The sequence below is a fragment of the Carcharhinus amblyrhynchos genome, unplaced genomic scaffold, assembly GCF_965287045.1.
Source record: "Carcharhinus amblyrhynchos unplaced genomic scaffold, sCarAmb.v2.hapA scaffold_703, whole genome shotgun sequence".
Classification (NCBI taxonomy): domain Eukaryota; kingdom Metazoa; phylum Chordata; class Chondrichthyes; order Carcharhiniformes; family Carcharhinidae; genus Carcharhinus; species Carcharhinus amblyrhynchos.
This window is the reverse complement of record NW_027650443.1, coordinates 1-23,800: the sequence shown is the minus strand read 5'-3', so window position 1 is coordinate 23,800 and position 23,800 is coordinate 1. Positions and strand designations below refer to the sequence as shown.

The 23,800-nt window shown below is 55.0% G+C and overlaps 1 protein-coding gene across 1 annotated transcript; it reads left to right on the top strand.

Moving 5' to 3' along the window:
• Positions 1 to 10,192: 10,192 nt before the first annotated feature.
• On the top strand, positions 10,193 to 23,656 carry LOC145339845 (TBC1 domain family member 10A-like; the record flags this gene model as incomplete). Its single annotated transcript, XM_080184379.1, has 7 exons — positions 10,193 to 10,445; positions 12,645 to 12,744; positions 18,028 to 18,135; positions 21,354 to 21,460; positions 22,059 to 22,173; positions 22,703 to 22,768; positions 23,467 to 23,656. Coding segments are annotated over exons 1-7 (898 nt in total), but the record flags the coding sequence as incomplete, so codon positions are not given.
• Positions 23,657 to 23,800: the final 144 nt, after the last annotated feature.

Here is a 23,800-nt window from a genome sequence, read left to right as displayed (position 1 = left end):
TTCGAGCCTGCCCCGCCATTCAATAAGATCATGGCTGATCTGTCGTGGCTCAGTTCCACATTCCCGCCCTCTCCCCATAACCCTTAATCCCCTCGCTTATCAAAAACCCATCAACCCGCTTCTTAAAAATATTTAGCGAGGCAGCCTCCACCACTTCAACGGGCAGAGAATTCCAGAGATTCACCACCCTTTGAGTGAAGAAGTTCCTCCTCAACTCCGTTCTAAACCGCCCCCCCTTTATCTTGAGGCTGTGCCCCCTAGTCCTACTGTCCTTTCTGAGCGGGAAGAGTCTCTCCACCTCTATCCTATCCATCCCATTCATCATCTTATACGTCTCAATGAGATCTCCCCTCATTCTTCTAAACTCTAACGAGTACAGACCCAGTCTATTTAGTCTCTCGGACTCACTCCCGCTGTCTCTCTTTCTATCTAGCCATCTTCTGTCTCTCTCTCTCTCTCTCTAGCTCTGTCTTCCTCTCTCTCTGTCTGTCTGTCTCTCTCTCCCTGTCTCTGTCACTGTCTCTCTTTCTCTTTCTCTGTCGCGCCCCCCTCCTCTGTCTCTCATGGTCTCTCTCTCTCTCTCGCTCTGTCTGTCTCTCACTCTCTCTCTCTCTCTCTCTGTATCTCTCTCTCTCTCTCTCTGTCTCTCTCTCACTCTCTCTCTCTCTCTCTCTGTATCTCTCTCCCTCACTCTCTGTCTCTCTCTCACTCTCTCTCTCTCTCTGTCTCTCTCTCTCTCTCCCTCTCTCTCTCTCTGTCTCTCTCTCTCTCTGTCTCTCTCTCTCTGTCTGTCTGTCTCTCTCTCTCTCTGTATCTCTCTCCCTCACTCTCTGTCTCTCTCTCACTCTCTCTCTCTCTCTCTCTGTATCTCTCTCCCTCACTCTCTGTCTCTCTCACTCTCTCTCTCTCTGTCTCTCTCTCTCTCTCTCTGTATCTCTCTCCCTCACTCTCTGTCTCTCTCTCACTCTCTCTCTCTCTCTGTATCTCTCTCCCTCACTCTCTCTCTCTCTCTGTATCTCTCTCCCTCACTCTCTCTCTCTCTCTCTCTCTGTCTCGGTATGAGACACTCTGCCACACAGTCCTGGTGCTGTGATGAAGCAGGTTTGTTGGACACGACAGGAAACTGAACCACAATATGAGAATGGTGCGCGATCGGAGTGCAGCAGAGTCAGGAGGGAAAACCCTGCTTCACATCGACGCCCGAGTCACATTCTCCGAACCGTGACTCAGAACGTAACACACAATCTGCTCTGACACAGACAGTGCTGAGGGAGTGCCGCACTGTCAGAGGGTCAGTGCTGAGGGAGTGCCGCACTGTCAGAGGGTCAGTGCTGAGGGAGTGCCGCACTGTCAGAGGGTCAGTGCTGAGGGAGTGCCGCACTGTCAGAGGGTCAGTGCTGAGGGAGTGCCGCACTGTCAGAGGGTCAGTGCTGAGGGAGTGCCGCACTGTCAGAGGGTCAGTGCTGAGGGAGTGCCGCACTGTCAGAGGGTCAGTGCTGAGGGAGTGCCGCACTGTCAGAGGGTCAGTGCTGAGGGAGTGCCTCCCATCCATTGACTCTGTCTACACTTCCCGCTGCCTCGGGGAAAAGCAGCCGGGATAATCAAGGACCCCTCCCCACACACACCCCGGACATTCTCTCTTCCACCTTCTTCCATCGGGAAAAAGATACAAAAGTCTGAGGTCCCGTACCGACCGACTCAAGAACAGCTTCTTCCCTGCTGCTGTCAGACTTTTGAATGGACCCACCTCACATTAAGCTGATCTTTCTCTACACCCTCGCTGTGACTCTAACACTACATTCTGCACCCTCTCCTTCTCTCACATTTAAATTTTTCTTTTATCATTCATTCCCTGAACACGGGCCTGGCTGGGGCAGCATTTCCTCCCCATCCCTAACTGCCCCTTGAGAGGGTGGGTGGGTGAGCCGCCATCTTCAACCCACTGCAGTTCCTGAGGTGTAGGTACTCCCACAGTGCTGTTAGGGAGGGAGTTCCAGGATTGTTATTGGACATCAGTCAGTCCCCGTGTGGTGTAGGTACACCCACAGTGCTGTTAGGGAGGGAGTTCCCAGGATTTTGACCCAGTGACAGTGAAGGAACGGCCGATATATTTCCAAGTCGGGATGGTGAGTGACTCGGAGGGGAACCTCCAGGTGGGGGGGGGTTCCCAGGTATCTGCTGCCCTTGTCCTTCTAGATGGTAGAGGTGGTGGGTTTGGAAGGTGCTGCCTAAGGAGCCTTGGTGAGTCGCTGTGGGGCATCTTGTAGATGGTAGACACGGCTGTCACTGTGTGTCGGGGGTGGAGGGAGTGAGTGTTTGTGGTTAGCGTGTCGATCGAGCGGGGCTGCTTTGTCCTGGATGGTGTCGAGCTTCTCGAGTGTTGTTGGGAGCCGCTCCCATCCAGGCAAGTGGAGAGTATTCCATCACACTCCTGACTTGTGTCCCTGTAGATGGTGGACAGGCTTTGGGAGGGAGTCAGGAGGTGAGTTACTCTCCGCAGGATTCCCAGCCTCTGACCTGCTCTGGGAGCCACTGTGTTTATATGGCTGGGTCCAGTTCAGTTTCTGGTCAATGGTAACCCCCAGGATGTTGATAGTTGGGGGGATTCAGTGATGGTAACCCCCAGGATGTTGATAGTGGGGGGGATTCAGTGATGGTAACCCCCAGGATGTTGATAGTGGGGGGGATTCAGTGATGGTAACCCCCAGGATGTTGATAGTCGGGGGGGGGGATTCAGTGATGGTAACCCCGAGGATGTTGATAGTGGGGGGGATTCAGTGATGGTAACCCCCAGGATGTTGATAGTCGGGGGGGGGGATTCAGTGATGGTAACCCCCAGGATGTTGATACGGGGGGATTCAGTGATGGTAACCCCCAGGATGTTGATACGGGGGGGGGGATTCAGTGATGGTAACCCCCAGGATGTTGATAGTGGGGGGGGGGATTCAGTGATGGTAACCCCCAGGATGTTGATAGTTGGGGGGGGGCGGATTCAGTGATGGTAACCCCCAGGATGTCGATAGTTGGGGGGGGGATTCAGTGATGGTAACCCCCAGGATGTTGATACGGGGGGTATTCAGTGATGGTAACCCCCAGGATGTTGATACGGGGGGGGATTCAGTGATGGTAACCCCCAGGATGTTGATACGGGGGGGGATTCAGTGATGGTAACCCCCAGGGTGTTGATAGTCGGGGGGGGGATTCAGTGATGGTAACCCCCAGGATGTTGATAGTTGGGGGGGGTGGATTCAGTGATGGTAACCCCCAGGATGTTGATAGTTGGGGGGGGGGGATTCAGTGATGGTAACCCCCAGGATGTTGATAGTGGGGGGGGGATTCAGTGATGGTAACCCCCAGGATGTTGATAGTTGGGGGGGGGGATTCAGTGATGGTAACCCCCAGGATGTTGATAGTGGGGGGGGGATTCAGTGATGGTAACCCCCAGGATGTTGATACGGGGGGGATTCAGTGATGGTAACCCCCAGGATGTTGATACGGGGGGGGGGATTCAGTGATGGTAACCCCCAGGATGTTGATACGGGGGGGATTCAGTGATGGTAACCCCCAGGATGTTGATACGGGGGGGATTCAGTGATGGTAACCCCCAGGATGTTGATACGGGGGGGGATTCAGTGATGGTAACCCCCAGGATGTTGATAGTCGGGGGGGGGATTCAGTGATGGTAACCCCCAGGATGTTGATAGTGGGGGGATTCAGTGATGGGAACCCCCAGGATGTTGATACGGGGGGGATTCAGTGATGGTAACCCCCAGGATGTTGATACGGGGGGGGATTCAGTGATGGGGGTTGGAGTCTCTCTTATTGGAGATGGTCAGTGCCTGTCACTGTGTGGTGTGAAAGTTACTGCTCCTTATCAGCCCGAACCTGGATATAGTCCAGATCTCGCTGTGTTTGCACTCGGGCTGTCCCAGTATCTGAGGAGTGGTGAATGGTGCTGAACCTTGTGTAATCATCAGCCAACATCCCCACTCTGACCCTAGGACGGAGGGAAGGCTGAAGGTTGGGTCTCGGACACTATTCCTGAGGGATCCCTGCAGGGATGTCCTGGATCTGGGATGACTGACCCTCCACAACCACATCTCCCTGTGTCTCAGGTCTGACCCCAGCCAGAGGAGAGTTTCCCCCCCCCCGATACCCCCCGATTCCAGTTTCACTCGGGCTCCTTGAGGCCTCACTCGGGCGAACGTGGACGTGATGTGAGGGGCTGTCACTCCCACCTCTGGGGTTCAGGTCTTGTCCCTGTTTGAACCCCGGGCTGTATCGAGGTCAGGAGCTGAGTGACATAAGAACATAAGAAATAGGAGCAGGAGTAGGCCATCTAGCCCTTCGAGCCTGCCCCGCCATTCAATAAGATCATGGCTGATCTGTCGTGGCTCAGTTCCACTTTCCCGCCCTCTCCCCATAACCCTTAATCCCCTCTCTTATCAAAAACCCATCAACCCGCGTCTTAAAAATATTTAGCGAGGCAGCCTCCACCACTTCAACGGGCAGAGAATTCCAGAGATTCACCACCCTTTGAGTGAAGAAGTTCCTCCTCAACTCCGTTCTGAACCGCCCCCCCTTTATCTTGAGGCTGTGCCCCCTAGTCCTACTGTCCTTTCTGAGCGGGAAGAGTCTCTCCACCTCTATCCTATCCATCCCATTCATCATCTTATACGTCTCAATGAGATCTCCCCTCATTCTTCTAAACTCTAACGAGTACAAGCCCCCCCTGGTGAAACCCAAACTGGGGGGGTCACTGAGCGAATGTACTCTATGAACGGTATGCTTTGTCTGTGCAGAGCGCGAGAAACAATACTTCTCCCTGTATCCCAGGACACGTGACAATAATAAATCAGATGAAATTCTCTTGGTCTTGCCTGGTGTGATATTTTCTCCTCTTGCCCTCCCTTCCGCATTCTCACCTCCACCACAGATTGAAAAACATTGAATCAAGCGCCCTCCCCCTCCGTCTCTCTCTCCCTCTCTCTCTCTCCGAGGCCCTGCCCTCCATCTCTGCAACCTCGAATCCTCAGCCCTCACCTACGCCCACGGCGCTGCCTTGCACTCCGCGCCTCTCAGCCCACCACGACCCCCCTCCCCAACCCCACTGCGGCCGAGGGGACACGGATTCTGGCGGGAGGGGGGGGGGGTTGCCGTTAAGAGCCAGAACCCCCCTCCGCCCGAGTCGAGGACCATCCACCCCCCCCCCGCCTCCCCGTTCCACAGAGCCGAGGCTCAGGTAGGTGCGTGTGAGTGAGTGAACGAGCGAGTGCACGGCTCGAGGGGGATGGGGCGGTGGTTTGGACGGAGATGTGCTGGGTTGGTGGAACCTCACAGGAAGAGAGACGAGACACTGGCAATGTGAAGCCTCCCGCCATGTCCAAACGCAACTAAAAACCCCCCCCACCCTCCACCCCACCTCCTCACCGCACAGGAGAGACTCATATAGGAGGGACAGAGAGAGAGAGAAACAGTTACAGACAGAGATAGGGAGGGGGTGTAGGGGGGCTGGAGGAGGTTACAGAAATAGGGAGGGGGTGTAGGGGGGCTGGAGGAGGTTACAGAGATAGGGAGGGGGTGTAGGGGGGCTGGAGGAGGTTACAGAGATAGGGAGGGGGTGTAGGGGGGCTGGAGGAGGTTACAGAGATAGGGAGGGGGTGTAGGGGGGCTGGAGGAGGTTACAGAGATAGGGAGGGGGTGTAGGGGGGCTGGAGGAGGTTACAGAGATAGGGAGGGGGTGTAGGGGGGGCTGGAGGAGGTTACAGAGATAGGGAGGGGGTGTAGGGGGGCTGGAGGGGTCCAGAATTCTGAGGGGGTCCGGACAGAATGGACAGGATCAACTCAATCGCCCCCCCACCCCACCCACTGAGTGACCGATGACCCGGGGCCATCGATTTGAGCATCAGCTGGTCCGTGAGGAAGGGCCGTGTCTCGGAGACGGGATTGGGGAATCGCTCGCTCAGCTCGCTCTGCTCGCGGTTGGAAAGGTTGACGGGTGCTGCAGGGTGCAGGGTCAGAACCCAGGACAGCGGGGGGGGGGTTGGGGGGGGGGACAGGGAAATAGGATTGAAATGGATGGTTAGATATTTCATTCCCAGCACAGGAGCAATGGGCCGAATGGCCCCATTCACCCATTCTCTTTCCCTGGTTGTACACTGAGCAGAACTCCGTGGGGTTCCAAGTGATGTAAATTAGCGGCCATAGAATCACCTTTCGGCCCATCAAGTCTGTACTAACTCTCCGAGAGAGAATCTTACCCAGGCCCTCCCTCCGTAACCTCACCTTTAATCCCCACCCTAACCTGCACATCTTTGGACACTAAGGGACAATTTAGCATGGCCAATCCACCCTAACCTGCACATCTTTGGACACTAAGGGACAATTTAGCATGGCCAATCCACCCTAACCTGCACATCTTTGGACACTAAGGGACAATTTAGCACGGCCAATCCACCCTAACCTACACATCTTTGGACACTAAGGGACAATTTAGCATGGCCAATCCACCCTAACCTACACATCTTTGGACACTAAGGGACAATTTAGCACGGCCAATCCACCCTAACCTACACATCTTTGGACACTAAGGGACAATTTAGCACGGCCAATCCACCCTAACCTACACATCTTTGGACACTAAGGGACAATTTAGCATGGCCAATCCACCCTAACCTGCACATCTTTGGACACTAAGGGACAATTTAGCACGGCCAATCCACCCTAACCTACACATCTTTGGACACTAAGGGACAATTTAGCATGGCCAATCCACCCTAACCTGCACATCTTTGGACACTAAGGGACAATTTAGCATGGCCAATCCACCCTAACCTACACATCTTTGGACACTAAGGGACAATTTAGCACGGCCAATCCACCCTAACCTACACATCTTTGGACACTAAGGGACAATTTAGCACGGCCAATCCACCCTAACCTGCACATCTTTGGACACTAAGGGACAATTTAGCATGGCCAATCCACCCTAACCTGCACATCTTTGGACACTAAGGGACAATTTAGCACGGCCAATCCACCCTAACCTGCACATCTTTGGACACTAAGGGACAATTTAGCACGGCCAATCCACCCTAACCTACACATCTTTGGACACTAAGGGACAATTTAGCACGGCCAATCCACCCTAACCTACACATCTTTGGACACTAAGGGACAATTTAGCACGGCCAATCCCCCTAACCTGCACATCTTTGGACACTAAGGGACAATTTAGCATGGCCAATCCACCCTAACCTACACATCTTTGGACACTAAGGGACAATTTAGCATGGCCAATCCACCCTAACCTACACATCTTTGGACACTAAGGGGCAATTTAGCATGGCCAATCCCCCTAACCTGCACATCTTTGGACACTAAGGGACAATTTAGCATGGCCAATCCACCCTAACCTGCACATCTTTGGACACTAAGGGGCAATTTAGCATGGCCAATCCCCCTAACCTGCACATCTTTGGACACTAAGGGGCAATTTAGCATGGCCAATCCACCCTAACCTACACATCTTTGGACACTAAGGGACAATTTAGCATGGCCAATCCCCCTAACCTGCACATCTTTGGACACTAAGGGGCAATTTAGCATGGCCAATCCACCCTAACCTACACATCTTTGGACACTAAGGGGCAATTTAGCATGGCCAATCCACCCTAACCTACACATCTTTGGACACTAAGGGACAATTTAGCATGGCCAATCCCCCTAACCTGCACATCTTTGGACACTAAGGGACAATTTAGCATGGTCAATCCACCCTAACCTGCACATCTTTGGACACTAAGGGACAATTTAGCACGGCCAATCCACCCTAACCTGTATATCTTCACAGGAAAACTTCACACACTCAATTCCTTGGTTGTATGAGAGTGGTTCACACTGCTGCCTCCCCGTGTTGTCCCAGCATTTCATACTGTTCCAGGGTAATCTCAACTGATGAGAGATACTCTAAGCAATCTGTAATTGGAAATTGATAACTAAATAATCTATAAAGGGTCAGTGCTGAGGGTGCACCGCACTGTCCGAGGGTCAGTGCTGAGGGAGTGCCGCACTGTCCGAGGGTCAGTGCTGAGGGAGTGCCGCACTGTCAGAGGGTCAGTGCTGAGGGAGCGCCGCACTGTCAGAGGGTCAGTGCTGAGGGAGCGCCGCACTGTCCGAGGGTCAGTGCTGAGGGAGCGCCGCACTGTCAGAGGGTCAGTGCTGAGGGAGCGCCGCACTGTCAGAGGGTCAGTGCTGAGGGAGTGCCGCACTGTCAGAGGGTCAGTGCTGAGGGAGCGCCGCACTGTCAGAGGGTCAGTGCTGAGGGAGTGCCGCACTGTCAGAGGGTCAGTGCTGAGGGAGCGCCGCACTGTCAGAGGGTCAGTGCTGAGGGTGCACCGCACTGTCCGAGGGTCAGTGCTGAGGGAGTGCCGCACTGTCAGAGGGTCAGTGCTGAGGGAGTGCCGCACTGTCAGAGGGTCAGTGCTGAGGGAGCGCCGCACTGTCCGAGGGTCAGTGCTGAGGGAGCGCCGCACTGTCAGAGGGTCAGTGCTGAGGGAGCGCCGCACTGTCCGAGGGTCAGTGCTGAGGGAGCACCGCACTGTCAGAGGGTCAGTGCTGAGGGAGTGCCGCACTGTCAGAGGGTCAGTGCTGAGGGAGTGCCGCACTGTCAGAGGGTCAGTGCTGAGGGAGTGCCGCACTGTCAGAGGGTCAGTGCTGAGGGAGCGCCGCACTGTCCGAGGGTCAGTGCTGAGGGAGCGCCGCACTGTCAGAGGGTCAGTGCTGAGGGAGCGCCGCACTGTCAGAGGGTCAGTGCTGAGGGAGTGCCGCACTGTCAGAGGGTCAGTGCTGAGGGAGCGCCGCACTGTCCGAGGGTCAGTGCTGAGGGAGCGCCGCACTGTCAGAGGGTCAGTGCTGAGGGAGCATTAGATAGTGCTATAGTCATAGCAGAATGTAGTGTTACAGTCACAGTGAGGGTGTAGAGAAAGATCAGCTTAATGTGAGGTCGGTCCATTCAAAAGTCTGACAGCAGCAGGGAAGAAGCTGTTCTTGAGTCGGTCGGTACGGGACCTCAGACTTTTGTATCTTTTTCCCGACGGAAGAAGGTGGGAGAGAGAATGTCCGGGGTGTGTGTGGGGGGGGGGTCCTTGATTATCCCGGCTGCTTTTCCCCGAGGCAGCGGGAAGTGTAGACAGAGTCAATGGATGGGAGGCTGGTTTGTGTGATGGGATTGGGGGCTACATTCACCACCCTTTTGTAGTTCCTTGTGGTCTTGGGCAGAGCAGGAGCCCAGACCGAGCTGTGATCCAACCAGAAAGAATGCTTTCTATGGGGCATCTGTAAAAGTTGGTGAGAGTCCGTAGCGGACATGCCAAATTTCCTTAGTCTTCTGAGAAAGTAGAGGCGTTGGTGGGGCTTTCTTAACTATAGTGTCGGCATGGGGGGGACCAGGACAGGTTGTTGGTGATCTGGACACCTAAAAACTTAAATCTCTCGATCCTTTCTACTCCATCCCCGTTGATGTAGACAGGGACATGTTCCCCTTTACACTTCCTGAAGTCGATGAGAATCTCCTTGGTTTTGTTGACATTGAGGGAGAGATTATTGTTGCTGAACCAGTTCACCAGATCCTCGATCTCATTCCTGTTCTCTGTCTCATCATTGTTTGAGATCCGACCCACTACGGTGGGGTCATCAGCAAACTGGAAAATGGAATGGGAGGGGAATTTGTCCGCACGGTGATCGGTGTATAAGGAGTATAGTAGGGGGCTGAGAACACAGCCTTGTGGGGCACCGGTGTTGGGGATGATCGGGGAGGAGGTGTTGTTGCCGATCCTTACTGATTGTGGTCTGAGAGTTCGGAAGTTCAGGGTCCGGTCACAGAGGGAGGAACCGAGGCCCAGGCCACGGAGATTGGGGATGAGTTTTGTGGGAATGATGGTGTTGAAGGCTGAGCTGTCGTCGATAAATCGGAGTCTGGCAGAGGTGTCCGTGTTACCCGGGGGTGAGTGCAGGGACAGGGAGATGGTGTCTGCTGTGGACCTGTTGTGGTGGTTGGCCAACTGTGGTGGATCTGGGTGGTCTTGGGGGAGTGCGGGGGGTGGTGGATACAGGCCTCCGATACCGTGTTGTAATAAAGGTTCTCTGTTTTGGAAAGGTTTTGACCGATTTTCTCTCTCTCTCTCTGTCAGACATGGTGGTCATTGCCGACCTCTGACCCGAGGGAGTGAGAACATGCCCCGTTCCTCTCTGTCCAGCCAGAGCCTACAGGACGCGGTCAGCCTGAGCAGCGCCATGGACGGGCTGACGGACGCCTTGGACACGGGGCTGGACCTGACCGCCGACGACGGCAGCTCCATCGGCTCCGACTCCGAGGCCAACGGGGCCACCGCCTCCCGCCGGACGGACAAGTACGGCTTCATCGGGGGAACGCAGTTCACCGGAGAGTGAGTGTCCGCCGAGCGCGGGGAGGGGGGATTGCAGGCCCGTCGCCGTGGGAACCCGAGTAGGCCTCATCGCGCCCTGTCAATCCCGTTACCACAGGGGCAGGAGAAACTAGGCCCCGATGCCCACCCCCTGTACCCCCCCTGCCTCAGTCCCCCTCACCACCCCAACTGGACTTGGGGCCTGTATCCCATCCCCCGCCCCCCGCCCCAGCTCTCACCAATCCCGTCAGCACAGGCCTCGGATTCGGCCTAATTGCTGCCCTCGAGCCTGTCACTTGTGTCATCCTTGTGTTTGCCCCCTGTCCCTCAATCCTGTCGTCATAGGAACAGGACTCAACCTGCTTTGCCCCCCCCCCCCCGCCCTTGTTCACTGTTACCATGGTAATGGGCCAAGTTGCCCCCACACTCCCCCCTTGAGCCTGTTGCCACGGTGATGGGCCTGTTTGCCCCTTTGGGCCTGTCACTATGGCGATGGGCCTAGTTGCGCCCCCCCCCCCCCACAACTTGAGCCTGTCATCATGGTAATGGGCCTGTTTGCCCCCATTCCCTCCCCCCACCCCCAGGCTTGTCACCCTCACAGCCGGACTGGGCCTACTTTCCCCTTTGAGCTGGTGGGTCAAGGAATAGAGGGTGAGGCCTGTTCATCGCCGTGCAGCCTGATGGTGGGGGAGCGGCCCAGGGCCTGTTTCCGCCCCACCCGACCGGACACCGGAGCCTGCTGTTGTAGGCCGGAGCCTGCTGTCATAGGCCGGAGCCTGCTGTTGTAGGCCGGAGCCTGCTGTCATAGGCCGGAGCCTGCTGTTGTAGGCCGGAGCCTGCTGTCATAGGCCGGAGCCTGAGAAGATGAGCTGATGAGTCGGTGAGCGGTTTTTATCAGTGAGCCAGGTTCTTTCCGCATCTTAAACCCTCACCACATCCTGTGATCAGAGCCCGAGTCGCCCTGGCAATCAGCACTCAGGCTGCGGTTTGTCTTCTTCAACTTAATCCACCCCCGAAAGAGGAAGTGTGAGTTTTATGAGCTCGGCCATGCCAAAAGACTCGGGGGGGGCGGGGGGGGGGGGGGAGGGAGGCGTGGGGTGGGGAGGGAGAGGGAGCGAGGGGGGAGGGGAAGGGAAGGGGAGGGAGGGAGGAGAGAGGGGGAGTGAGGGGGGAGGAGGGGATGGGGGAAGAAAAGGGGGGGGGGCCTCGGAGGGAAGGGAGGGGGTAGTAGGGGTTGAGGGGGGTGGTGGTGGGGATTGAGGGGGTTGAGGGGGGGGGTGGTGGGGATTGAGGGGGTTGAGGGGGGGGTGGTGGGGATTGAGGGGGTTGAGGGGGGGGGTGGTGGGGATTGAGGGGGTTGAGGGGGGGGGTTGTTGGGGGAGATCCTGATCCCAGGGATAGATTGTTCGAACAGGATCCCATTACGAAGCAGATCATCGAGTCCTACAGTGTGGAGAGGCCATTCAGCCCATCGAGTCTGCACCAACCACAATCCCACCCGGGCCTTTCCCCCCCGTAACCCCACACATTTACCCTGCTAATCTCCCCCCCCCCCCCCGACACCAGTGATGGTGACCCCCAGGGTGTTGATAGTCGGGGGGGGGGGGGATTCAGTGATGGTGACCCCCAGGATGTTGATAGTCGGGGGGGTGGATTCAGTGATGGTAACCCCCAGGATGTTGATAGTTGGGGGGGCGGATTCAGTGATGGTAACCCCCAGGATGTTGATAGTGGGGGGGGATTCAGTGATGGTAACCCCCAGGATGTTGATAGTTGGGGGGGGGGGATTCAGTGATGGTAACCCCCAGGATGTTGATAGTTGGGGGGGGGGATTCAGCGATGGTGACCCCCAGGATGTTGATAGTTGGGGGGGGGGATTCAGTGATGGTAACCCCCAGGATGTTGATAGTTGGGGGGGGGGATTCAGCGATGGTAACCCCCAGGATGTTGATAGTTTGGGGGGGGGGATTCAGTGATGGTAATGCCATTGAGGGTCATGGGGGGGGGATGGTTAGAGGATGGGGGGAGTGGGGAGGTGCCTGGGAGAATGTTCCCTGCTACTTGTTATCCGGATCCTGGGTATGGTCCAGGGGTTGCAGTGTTTGGACAGGGAGGGTGGGTGTTGTACGATATAAACCCCCCCCCCCCGCCCCACTCCCAGCAGTGGGGGTTAACGTTCGGAGATATTATTCCCAGCCTGTCTCATTCTCCCTTTCTCAGGAGCGACGAAATTTCCACGGAGGTTGTGAGGCAGAGGGAGATGAAATGGGTCGAAATGACCAAAACCTGGGACAGATGGATCCTGAGGAAGCATCAGAAGGTGAGAGTTCCCCAGCCAACGGACGCTGCGTAGCTCCGGGCTCCAGACTCCGGTCTCTCCAGTCTCTCCAGTCTCTCCGGTCTCCAGTCTCTCCAGTCTCCCCGGTCTCTCTGGTCTCCCCAGTCTCTCCGGTCTCCAGTCTCTCTGGTCTCTCCGGTCTCTCCAGTCTCTCCAGTCTCCCCGGTCTCTCTGGTCTCCCCAGTCTCTCCGGTCTCCAGTCTCTCCGGTCTCTCCAGTCTCTCCAGTCTCTCCGGTCTCCAGTCTCTCCGATCTCTCTGGTCTCCAGTCTCTCCGGTCTCTCCGGTTTCCGGTCTCTCCAGTCTCTCCGGTCTCCAGTCTCTCCGGTCTCTCCGGTCTCTCCAGTCTCTCCAGTCTCTCCGGTCTCTCCGGTCTCCAGTCTCTCCGGTCTCTCCAGTCTCTCCGGTCTCTCCAGTCTCTCCGGTCTCCAGTCTCTCCGGTCTCCAGTCTCTCTGGTCTCTCCGGTCTCCAGTCTCTCCAGTCTCTCCAGTCTCTCCGGTCTCCAGTCTCTCCAGTCTCTCCAGTCTCTCCGGTCTCCAGTCTCTCCGGTCTCCAGTCTCTCCGGTCTCCAGTCTCTCTGGTCTCTCCGGTCTCCAGTCTCTCCAGTCTCTCCAGTCTCTCCGGTCTCCAGTCTCTCCGGTCTCCAGTCTCTCCAGTCTCTCCAGTCTCTCCGGTCTCCAGTCTCTCCGGTCTCTCCGGTCTCTCCAGTCTCCGGTCTCTCCGGTCTCTGGTCTCCAGTCTCCGGTCTCTCCGGTTTCCGGTCTCTCTGGTCTCCGGTCTCTCCGGTCTCCGGTCTCTCCGGTTTCCGGTCTCTCCGGTCTCCGGTCTCTCCGGTCTCCGGTCTCTCCGGTTTCCGGTCTCTCCGGTCTCCGGTCTCTCCAGTCTCTCCGGTCTCTCCGGTCTCTCCGGTTTCCGGTCTCTCCGGTCTCCGGTCTCCGGTCTCTCCGGTCTCTCCGGTTTCCGGTCTCTCTGGTCTCTCCAGTCTCTCCAGTCTCCGGTCTCTCCGGTTTCCGGTCTCTCCGGTCTCTCCGGTTTCCGGTCTCTCCGGTCTCCAGTCTCTCCGGTTTCCGGTCTCTCTGGTCTCTCCAGTCTCTCCAGTCTCCGGTCTCTCCGGTTTCCGGTCTCTCCGGTTTCCGGTCTCTCCGGTCTCCGGTCTCTCCGGTCTCCGGTCTCTCCGGTCTCTCCGGTCTCCGGTCTCTCCGGTCTCCGGTCTCTCCGGTTTCCGGTCTCTCCGGTCTCCGGTCTCTCCGGTCTCTCCGGTCTCTCCGGTTTCCGGTCTCTCTGGTCTCTCCAGTCTCTCCAGTCTCCGGTCTCTCCGGTTTCCGGTCTCTCCGGTTTCCGGTCTCTCCGGTCTCCGGTCTCTCCGGTCTCCGGTCTCTCCGGTCTCTCCGGTCTCCGGTCTCTCCGGTCTCCGGTCTCTCCGGTTTCCGGTCTCTCCGGTCTCCGGTCTCTCCAGTCTCTCCGGTCTCTCCGGTCTCTCCGGTTTCCGGTCTCTCCGGTCTCCGGTCTCCGGTCTCTCCGGTCTCTCCGGTTTCCGGTCTCTCTGGTCTCTCCAGTCTCTCCAGTCTCCGGTCTCTCCGGTTTCCGGTCTCTCCGGTCTCCGGTCTCTCCGGTCTCCGGTCTCTCCGGTCTCTCCGGTCTCTCCGGTTTCCGGTCTCTCTGGTCTCTCCAGTCTCTCCAGTCTCCGGTCTCTCCGGTTTCCGGTCTCTCCGGTCTCCGGTCTCTCCGGTCTCCGGTCTCTCCGGTCTCTCCGGTTTCCGGTCTCTCCGGTCTCCAGTCTCTCCGGTCCCCGGTCTCTCCGGTCTCCAGTCTCTCCGGTCTCCGGTCTCTCCAGTCTCTCCGGTCTCTCCAGTCTCTCCAGTCTCCGGTCTCTCCGGTCTCCGGTCTCCGGTCTCTCCGGTCTCTCCGGTTTCCGGTCTCTCTGGTCTCTCCAGTCTCTCCGGTTTCCGGTCTCTCCGGTCTCCGGTCTCTCCGGTCTCCGGTCTCTCCGGTCTCTCCGGTTTCCGGTCTCTCCGGTCTCCAGTCTCTCCGGTCCCCGGTCTCTCCGGTCTCCAGTCTCTCCGGTTTCCGGTCTCTCCGGTCTCTCCGGTCTCCGGTCTCTCCGGTCTCTCCGGTTTCCGGTCTCTCCGGTCTCCAGTCTCTCCGGTTTCCGGTCTCTCCGGTCTCCGGTCTCTCCGGTCTCTCCGGTCTCTCCGGTCTCCGGTCTCTCCGGTCTCTCCGGTCTCCGGTCTCTCCGGTTTCCGGTCTCTCCGGTTTCCGGTCTCTCCGGTCTCTCCGGTCTCCGGTCTCTCCGGTCTCTCCGGTCTCCGGTCTCTCCGGTCTCTCCGGTCTCCGGTCTCTCCGGTCTCCGGTCTCCGGTCTCTCCGGTCTCCGGTCTCTCCGGTCTCCGGTCTCTCCGGTCTCTCCGGTCTCCGGTCTCTCCGGTCTCCGGTCTCCGGTCTCTCCGGTCTCCGGTCTCCGGTCTCTCCGGTCTCCGGTCTCCGGTCTCTCCGGTCTCCGGTCTCCCCGGTCTCTCCAGTCTCTCCGGTCTCTCCGGTCTCCGGTCTCCGGTCTCTCCGGTCTCCGGTCTCTCCGGTCTCCCCGGTCTCTCCGGTCTCTCCGGTCTCCAGTCTCTCCGGTCTCTCCGGTCTCTCTGGTCTCTCCGGTTTCCGGTCTCCATCATCTCAGTCAGTTAGGATTATATTCACCGGTGTTTAGAAGAGGGCGAGGGGGTTCATAGGAATTCCACAGCCAGAGAGTCACAGAGATTTACAGCATGGAAACAGGCCCTTCGGCCCAACTTGTCCATGCTGCCCCTTTTTTAACCCCTGAAGCTAATCCTAATTGCCCACATTTGGCCCATATCCCTCTATACCCATCGTACCCATGGAACTGTCTAAATGCTTTTTAAAAGATAAAATTGTCCCAACCTCTACTACTGCCTCTGGCAGCTCGTTCCAGACACTCACCACCCTCTGGGTGAAAAAATTGCCCCTCTGGACCCTTCTGTATCTCTCCCCTCTCACCTTAAACCTCTGCCCTCTAGTTTTAGACTCCCCTACCTTTGGGGAAAAGATATTGACTATCTAGCTGATCTGTGCCCCTCATTATTTTGTAGACCTCTATAAGATCACCCCTCAGCCTCCTACACTCCAGAGAAAAAAGCCCCAGTCTATCCAGCCTCTCCTTATAACTCAATCCATCAAGTCCCGGTAGCATCCTAGTAAATCTTTTCTGCACTCTTTCTAGTTTAATAATATCCTCTCTATAATAGGGTGACCAGAACTGTACACAGTATTCCAAGTGTGGCCTTACCAATGTCTTGTACAACTTCAACAAGACGTCCCAACTCCTGTATTCAATGTTCTGACCAATGAAACCAAGCATGTCGAATGCCTTCTTCACCACTCTGTCCACCTGTGACTCCACTTTCAAGGAGCTATGAACCTGTACCCCTAGATCTCTTTGTTCTGTAACTCTCCCCAACGCCCTACCACTAACTGAGTAAGTCCTGCCCTGGTTCAATCGACCAAAATGCATCACCTCGAATTTATCTGAATTAAACTCCATCTGCCATTCGTCAGCCCACTGGCCCAATTGATCAAGATCCCATTGCAATTGGAGATAACTTCCTTCACTGTCCACTGTGCCACCAATCTTGGTGCCATCTGCAAACTTACTAACCATGCCCCCTATACTGTCATCCAAATCATTAATATAAATGACAAATAACAGTGGGCCCAGCACTGATCCCTGAAGCACACCGCTGGTCACAGGCCTCCAGTTTGTAAAACAACTCTCTACAACCACCCTCTGTCTAACACAGATTGGAAATATACAGTAAATGGCAGAACCCTTCAGAGTATTGATAGGCAGAGGGATCTGGGTGTACAGGTACACAGGTCACTGAAAGTGACAATGCAGGTGGAGAAGGTAGTCAGGAAGGCATACGGCAACGCTTGCCTTCATCGGCCGGGGCACTGAGTTTAAAAATTGGCAAGTCACGTTGCAGCTTTATAGAACCTTAGTGAGGCTGCACTTGGAATATAGTGTTCAATTCTGGTCGCTACACTACCAGAAGGATGTGGAGGCTTTGGAGAGGGTACAGAAAAGATTTACCAGGATGTTGCCTGGTATGGAGGGCATCAGCTATGAGGAGAGGTTGGAGAAACTTGGTTTGTTCTCACTGGAGGTTGAGGGGAGACCTGATAGAAGTCTACAAGATTATGAGGGGCACGGACAGAGTGGATAGTCAGAAGCTTTTTCCCAGGGTGGAAGAGTCAATTACTGGGGGCACAGGTTTAAGGTGCGAGGGACAAGGTTTAAAGGAGATGTACGAGGCAGATTTTTTACACAGAGGGTGGTGGGTGTCTGGAACTCACTGCCGGGGGAGGGAGTGGAAGCGGATACGTTAGTGAGATTTAAGGGGAGTCTGGACAAGTACATGAACAGGATGGGAATAGAGGGATATGGTCCCCGGAAGGGTAGAGGGTTTTAGTTCAGACGGGGGGGGGCAGCATGGTCAGGGCAGGCTTGGAGGGGCCGAAGGGCCTGTTCCTGAGCTGGAATTTTCTTTGTTCTCTGGACAAGAATCAGACTCAGCGAGACCTTGGAGTCCTCGTGTATCAGTCACTGAGAGTAAGCGCGCAGGTACAGCAGGCAGTAGAGAAGGGAAATGGTATGTTCACAGTGAGAGGATTTGAGCAGAGGGACAGGGATGTTTTACTGCAATTGTACAGGGTGTTGGTGAGGCCACACCTGGAGTATTGTGTACAGTTTTGGTTTCCTTATCTGGGGAAGGATGTTCCTTGCTATAGAGGGAGCACAGCGAAGGTTTCCCAGGCTGATTCCTGGGATGACAGGTCTGTCATATGAGGAGAGACTGAGTGGGTTAGGATTCTATTCACTGGAGTTTAGAAGAGTGAGAGGGGATCTGATAGAAACTTATAAAATTCACACAGGGTTAGACAGGGTCGATTCAGAAAGAATGTTCCCCATGGTGGTGGGAGAGTCCAGAACTAGGGGGTCAGAGTTTGAGGATAAGGGGGAAACCTTTTAGGACTGAGGTGGGGGGGAAATTTCTTCCCCCAGAGGGTGGGGAATGTGTGGGATTCACTCCCACAGAAAGTAGTTGAGGCCAAAACGTTGTGAGATTTCAGGAAGAAATTAGATTTCACTCTTGGGGCGAAAGGGATTGAGGGATATGGGGGGGAGAGGGGGGGGATCAGGATATTGAATTGGATGATCAGCCAGACTCACTAATGACCGCTGCCCTTTCACCCCTAGGTGAGGTTACGTTGTCGGAAGGGCATTCCAGCCTCCGTGAGGGCACTCAGCTGGCCAACACTGTGTGCGGGAAGTATCAAGAAACAGGAGAATAAAGGAGTTTACCAGGTAAGGAACCAGAAACACCCCGGGGTTAGATCCAGAGTAAAGCTCCCTCTACACTGTCCCCCCCATCAAACACTCCCAGGACAGGTACAGCACGGGGTTAGATACAGAGTAAAGCTCCCTCTACACTGTCCCCCCATCAAACACTCCCAGGACAGGTACAGCACGGGGTTAGATACAGAGTAAAGCTCCCTCTACACTGTCCCCCCATCAAACACTCCCAGGACAGGTACAGCACGGGGTTAGATCCAGAGTAAAGCTCCCTCTACACTGTCCCCCCATCAAACACTCCCAGGACAGGTACAGCACGGGGTTAGATCCAGAGTAAAGCTCCCTCTACACTGTCCCCCCATCAAACACTCCCAGGACAGGTACAGCACGGGGTTAGATACAGAGTAAAGCTCCCTCTACACTGTCCCCCCATCAAACACTCCCAGGACAGGGACAGCACGGGGTTAGATACAGAGTAAATCTCCCTCTACACTGTCCCCCCCATCAAACACTCCCAGGACAGGTACAGCACGGGGTTAGATACAGAGTAAAGCTCCCTCTACACTGTCCCCCCCATCAAACACTCCCAGGACAGGTACAGCACGGGGTTAGATACAGAGTAAAGCTCCCTCTACACTGTCCCCCCATCAAACACTCCCAGGACAGGTACAGCACGGGGTTAGATACAGAGTAAAGCTCCCTCTACACTGTCCCCCATCAAACACTCCCAGGACAGGTACAGCACGGGGTTAGATACAGAGTAAAGCTCCCTCGACACTGTCCCCCCATCAAACACTCCCAGGACAGGTACAGCACGGGGTTAGATACAGAGTAAAGCTCCCTCGACACTGTCCCCCCATCAAACACTCCCAGGACAGGTACAGCACGGGGTTAGATACAGAGTAAAGCTCCCTCTACACTGTCCCCCCATCAAACACTCCCAGGACAGGTACAGCACGGGGTTAGATACAGAGTAAAGCTCCCTCTACACTGTCCCCATCAAACACTCCCAGGACAGGTACAGTACGGGGTTAGATAGGTCACAGAGATAAACACATGGAAACAGGCCCTTCGGCCCAACTTGTCCATGCTGCCCTTTGTTTTTGAAACAGTTAAGCTGGTCCCAATTGCCCACATTTAGCTCATATCCCTCTATACCTGTCATACTAATGCTTTTAAAAGACAAAATTGCACCCACCTCTATTTATTCCAGCTTGGCAGCTCGTTGCAGACACTCACCACCCTCTGGGTGAAAAAATTGCCCCTCTGGACCCTTTTGTATCTCTCCCCTCTCACCTTAAACCTCTGCCCTCTAGTTTTAGACTCCCCTACCTTTGGGGAAAAGATATTGACTATCTCGCTGATCTGTGCCCCTCATTATTTTATAGACCTCTATAAGATCACCCCTCAGCCTCCTACGCTCCAGAGAAAAAAGTCCCAGTCTATCCCAGCCTCTCCTTATAACTCAATCCCTCAAGTCCCGGTAGCATCCTAGTAAATCTTTTCTGCACTCTTTCTAGTTTAATAATATCCTTTCTATAATAGGGTGACCAGAACTGTACACAGTATTCCAAGTGAGGCCTTACCAATGTCTTGTACAACTTCAACAAGACGTCCCAACTCCTGTATTCAATGTTCTGACCGATGAAACCAAGCATGCCGAACGCCTTCTTCACCACTCTGTCCACCTGTGATTCCACTTTCAAGGAGCTATGAACCTGTACCCCGAGATCTCTTTGTTCTGTAACTCTCCCCAACGCCCTACCATTAACTGAGTAAGTCCTGCCCTGGTTCAAGCGACCAAAATGCATCACCTCGAATTTATCTAAATTAAACTGCATCTGACATTCGTCAGCCCACTGGCCCAATTGATCAAGATCCCATTGCAATTGGAGATAACCTTCTTCACAGTCCACTATGCCACCAATCTTGGTGTCATCTCCAAACTTACTAACCATGCCCCCTATATTCTCATCCAAATCATTAATATAAATGACAAATAACAGTGGACCCAGCACTGATCCCTGAGGCACACCGCTGGTCACAGGCCTCCAGTTTGAAAAACAATTCTCTACAACCACCCTCTGGCTTCTGTCAAGAAGCCAATTTTGAATCCATTTAGATACCTCACCCTGGATCCTGTGAGATTTAACTTTATGCAACAACCTTGTCAAAGGCCTTGCTAAAGTCCATGTAGACAACATCAACTGCACTGCCCTCATCTACCTTCTTGGTTACCCCTTCAAAAAACTCAATCAAATTTGTGAGAGATGATTTTTTCCACTCACAAAGCCATGCTGACTGTCCCTAATCAGTCCTTGTGTCTCTAAATGCCTGTAGATCCTGTCTCTCAAAATACCTTCCAACAATTTACCCACCACAGATGTGAGGCTCACTGGCCTATAGTTCCCAGGCTTTTCCCTGCAGCCTTTTTTAGACAAAGACACATGTATTGAGATACAGTGAGAAGAATTGTTTCTCGTACGCTATACTGACAAAGCATACCGTTCATGGAGTACAGAGGGGAGAAGGAAAGGGGAGGGTGCAGAATGTAGTGTTACAGTCACAGCGAGGGTGTAGAGAAAGATCAGCTTAATGTGAGGTCGGTCCATTCAAAAGTCTGACAGCAGCAGAGAAGAAGCTGTTCTTGAGTCGGTCGGTACGGGACCTCAGACTTTTGTATCTTTTCCCCGATGGAAGAAGGTGGAAGAGAGAATGTCCGGGGTGTGTCGGGGGGGGGGGTCCTTGATTATACCGGCTGCTTTTCCCCGAGGCAGCGGGAAGTGTAGACAGAGTCAATGGATGGGAGGCTGGTTTGTGTGATGGGATTGGGGGCTACATTCACCACCCTTTTGTAGTTCCTTGTGGTCTTGGGCAGAGCAGGAGCCCAGAACGAGCTGTGATACAACCAGAAAGAATGCTTTCTATGGGGCTTCTGTAAAAGTTGGTGAGAGTCCGTAGCGGACATGCCAAATTTCCTTAGTCTTCTGAGAAAGTAGAGACGTTGGTGGGGCTTTCTTAACTATAGTGTCGGCATGGGGGGGGGGACCAGGACAGGTTGTTGGTGATCTGGACACCTAAAAACTTGAAGTTCTTGAGTACCGGTTTGGGATGATGGAGGTGCTTGGTAAATGCAGATTGATTCTGATGCTCCTGATAGTTTCTTCCCCCCCCCACAAACCCCCCGCCCCACCAGCGTCCCACTCACCCTCTCGTTTTGTGCCTTGCAGCGGTTACACCAAGCCCCCGGTGAACGGCAGTGGTTAGACGCCATTGAGAAGGACCTACATCGGCAGTTCCCCTTCCATGAGATGTTTCTATCGCGAGAAGGAAATGGGTAAGAGTGAATTCTGTAACCACCAAATTATCCACAGTCTCCACAATTCCCTCAAGCTCCTCCTCCTGTTCCCGTGTAACAGGCTGGAGAAGGGGCCGAATGGCCTCCTCCTGTTCCCGTGTAACAGGCTGGAGAAGGGGCCGAATGGCCTCCTCCTGTTCCTGTGTAACAGGCTGGAGAAGGGGCTGAATGGCCTCCTCCTGTTCCTGTGTAACAGGCTGGAGAAGGGGCTGAGTGGCCTCCTCCTGTTCCCGTGTAACAGGCTGGAGAAGGGGCTGAATGGCCTCCTCCTGTACCCGTGTAACAGGCTGGAGAAGGGGCTGAGTGGCCTCCTCCTGTTCCTGTGTAACAGGCTGGAGAAGGGGCCGAATGGCCTCCTCCTGTTCCCGTGTAACAGGCTGGAGAAGGGGCTGAGTGGCCTCCTCCTGTTCCTGTGTAACAGGCTGGAGAAGGGGCCGAATGGCCTCCTCCTGTTCCTGTGTAACAGGCTGGAGAAGGGGCTGAATGGGGCCTCCTCCTGTTCCCGTGTAACAGGCTGGAGAAGGGGCTGAATGGCCTCCTCCACACTCTAATTTCCCTCTCTGTGTGTTTGTCACAGCAGAAGGGATCTCTACAACATTCTGAAGGCCTACACTGTGTATAAGAGTGATGAGGGTTACTGCCAGGCTCAGGGTCCTGTGGCCGCCGTCCTCCTGATGCACATGCCCGCTGAGGTAAGTTTAGATTTGTTGACTTCTCGAAGGACAAGGGCAGCAGATACCTGGGAACACCCCCCACCTGGAGGTTCCCCTCCGAGTCACTCACCATCCCGACTGGGAAATATATCGGCCGTTCCTTCACTGTCACTGGGTCAAAATCCTGGAACTCCCTCCCTAACAGCACTGTGGGTGTACCTACACCACACGGGGACTGACTGATGTCCAATAACAATCCTGGAACTCCCTCCCTAACAGCACTGTGGGTGTACCTACACCTCAGGGACTGCAGCTGGTTTAAGATGGTGACTCACCCGCCCACCCTCTCAAGGGGCAGCCAGTGACGCTCTCACCCCGTGATACACTGGTAGGGGAGCTGGAGTGAGGGATAAGGGGAGAAAGTGGGTGGGGTGGAGGATTAGAGACACTCTGAGTGAGTGTGGGTGAATATTTTGGGGTTGGGGAAGGTTGCTTACAGGATGACAGAGTTCCGAGCTCATTCCAGCTCAATAACATTCCTCCCCTCTCTCATTTCTGTCTCTCACAGGACGCTTTCTGGTGCTTTGTTCAAATCTGTGAACTCTATGTCCCAGGTTACTACAGCCCAGGCCTGGTGAGGATTATCAACCACTCTCCCTGCGCTGTGATCACTATTCCCTCTCTCTCTCTGTTGCTCCCCCTGCGCTGTGATCACTATTCCCTCTCTCTCCGTGTTGCTCCCCCTGCGCTGTGATCACTATTCCCTCTCTCTCCGTGTTGCTCCCCCTGCGCTGTGATCACTATTCCCTCTCTCTCTCTGTTGCTCCCCCTGCGCTGTGATCACTGTTCCCCCTCTCTCCGTGTTGCTCCCCCTGCACTGTGATCACTATTCCCTCTCTCTCTGTGTTGCTCCCCCTGCGCTGTGATCACTATTCCCTCTCTCTCTGTGTTGCTCCCCCTGCGCTGTGATCACTATTCCCCCTCTCTCTCTGTGTTGTTCCCCCTGCGCTGTGATCACTATTCCCCTCTCTCTCCGTGTTGCTCCCCCTGCACTGTGATCACTATTCCCTCTCTCTCCGTGTTGCTCTCCCTGCGCTGTGATCACTATTCCCTCTCTCTGTAGCTGCTCCCTGCGCTGTGATCACTATTCCCTCTCTCTCCGTGTTGCTCCCCCTGCGCTGTGATCACTATTCCCTCTCTCTCCGTGTTGCTCCCCCTGCGCTGTGATCACTATTCCCTCTCTCTCCGTGTTGCTCCCCCTGCGCTGTGATCACTATTCCCTCTCTCCGTGTTGCTCCCCCTGACTGCTGTGTGTTTTTTTACCCTGGTTAGGAGGCAGTACAGCTTGACGGGCAAGTCTTGTTCAGTCTCCTGCGGAAGGTCAGTATTGTGGCTTACAAACACTTGAAGAAACACCAGGTGGATCCGTTACTCTACATGACCGAGTGGTTTATGTGTCTGTTCTCTCGGACGCTGCCCTGGGCCACGGTGCTGCGAGTCTGGGACATGTTCTTCAGTGAAGGTGAGAACGCAGGAGAGAGAGAGAGAGAGAGAGAGAGAGAGAGAGAAAGAGACAGAGAGAGAGAGACAGAGAGAGAGAGACAGAGAGAGAGAGAGACAGAGAGACGAGAGAGAGAGACAGAGAGAGAGAGAGACAGAGAGAGAG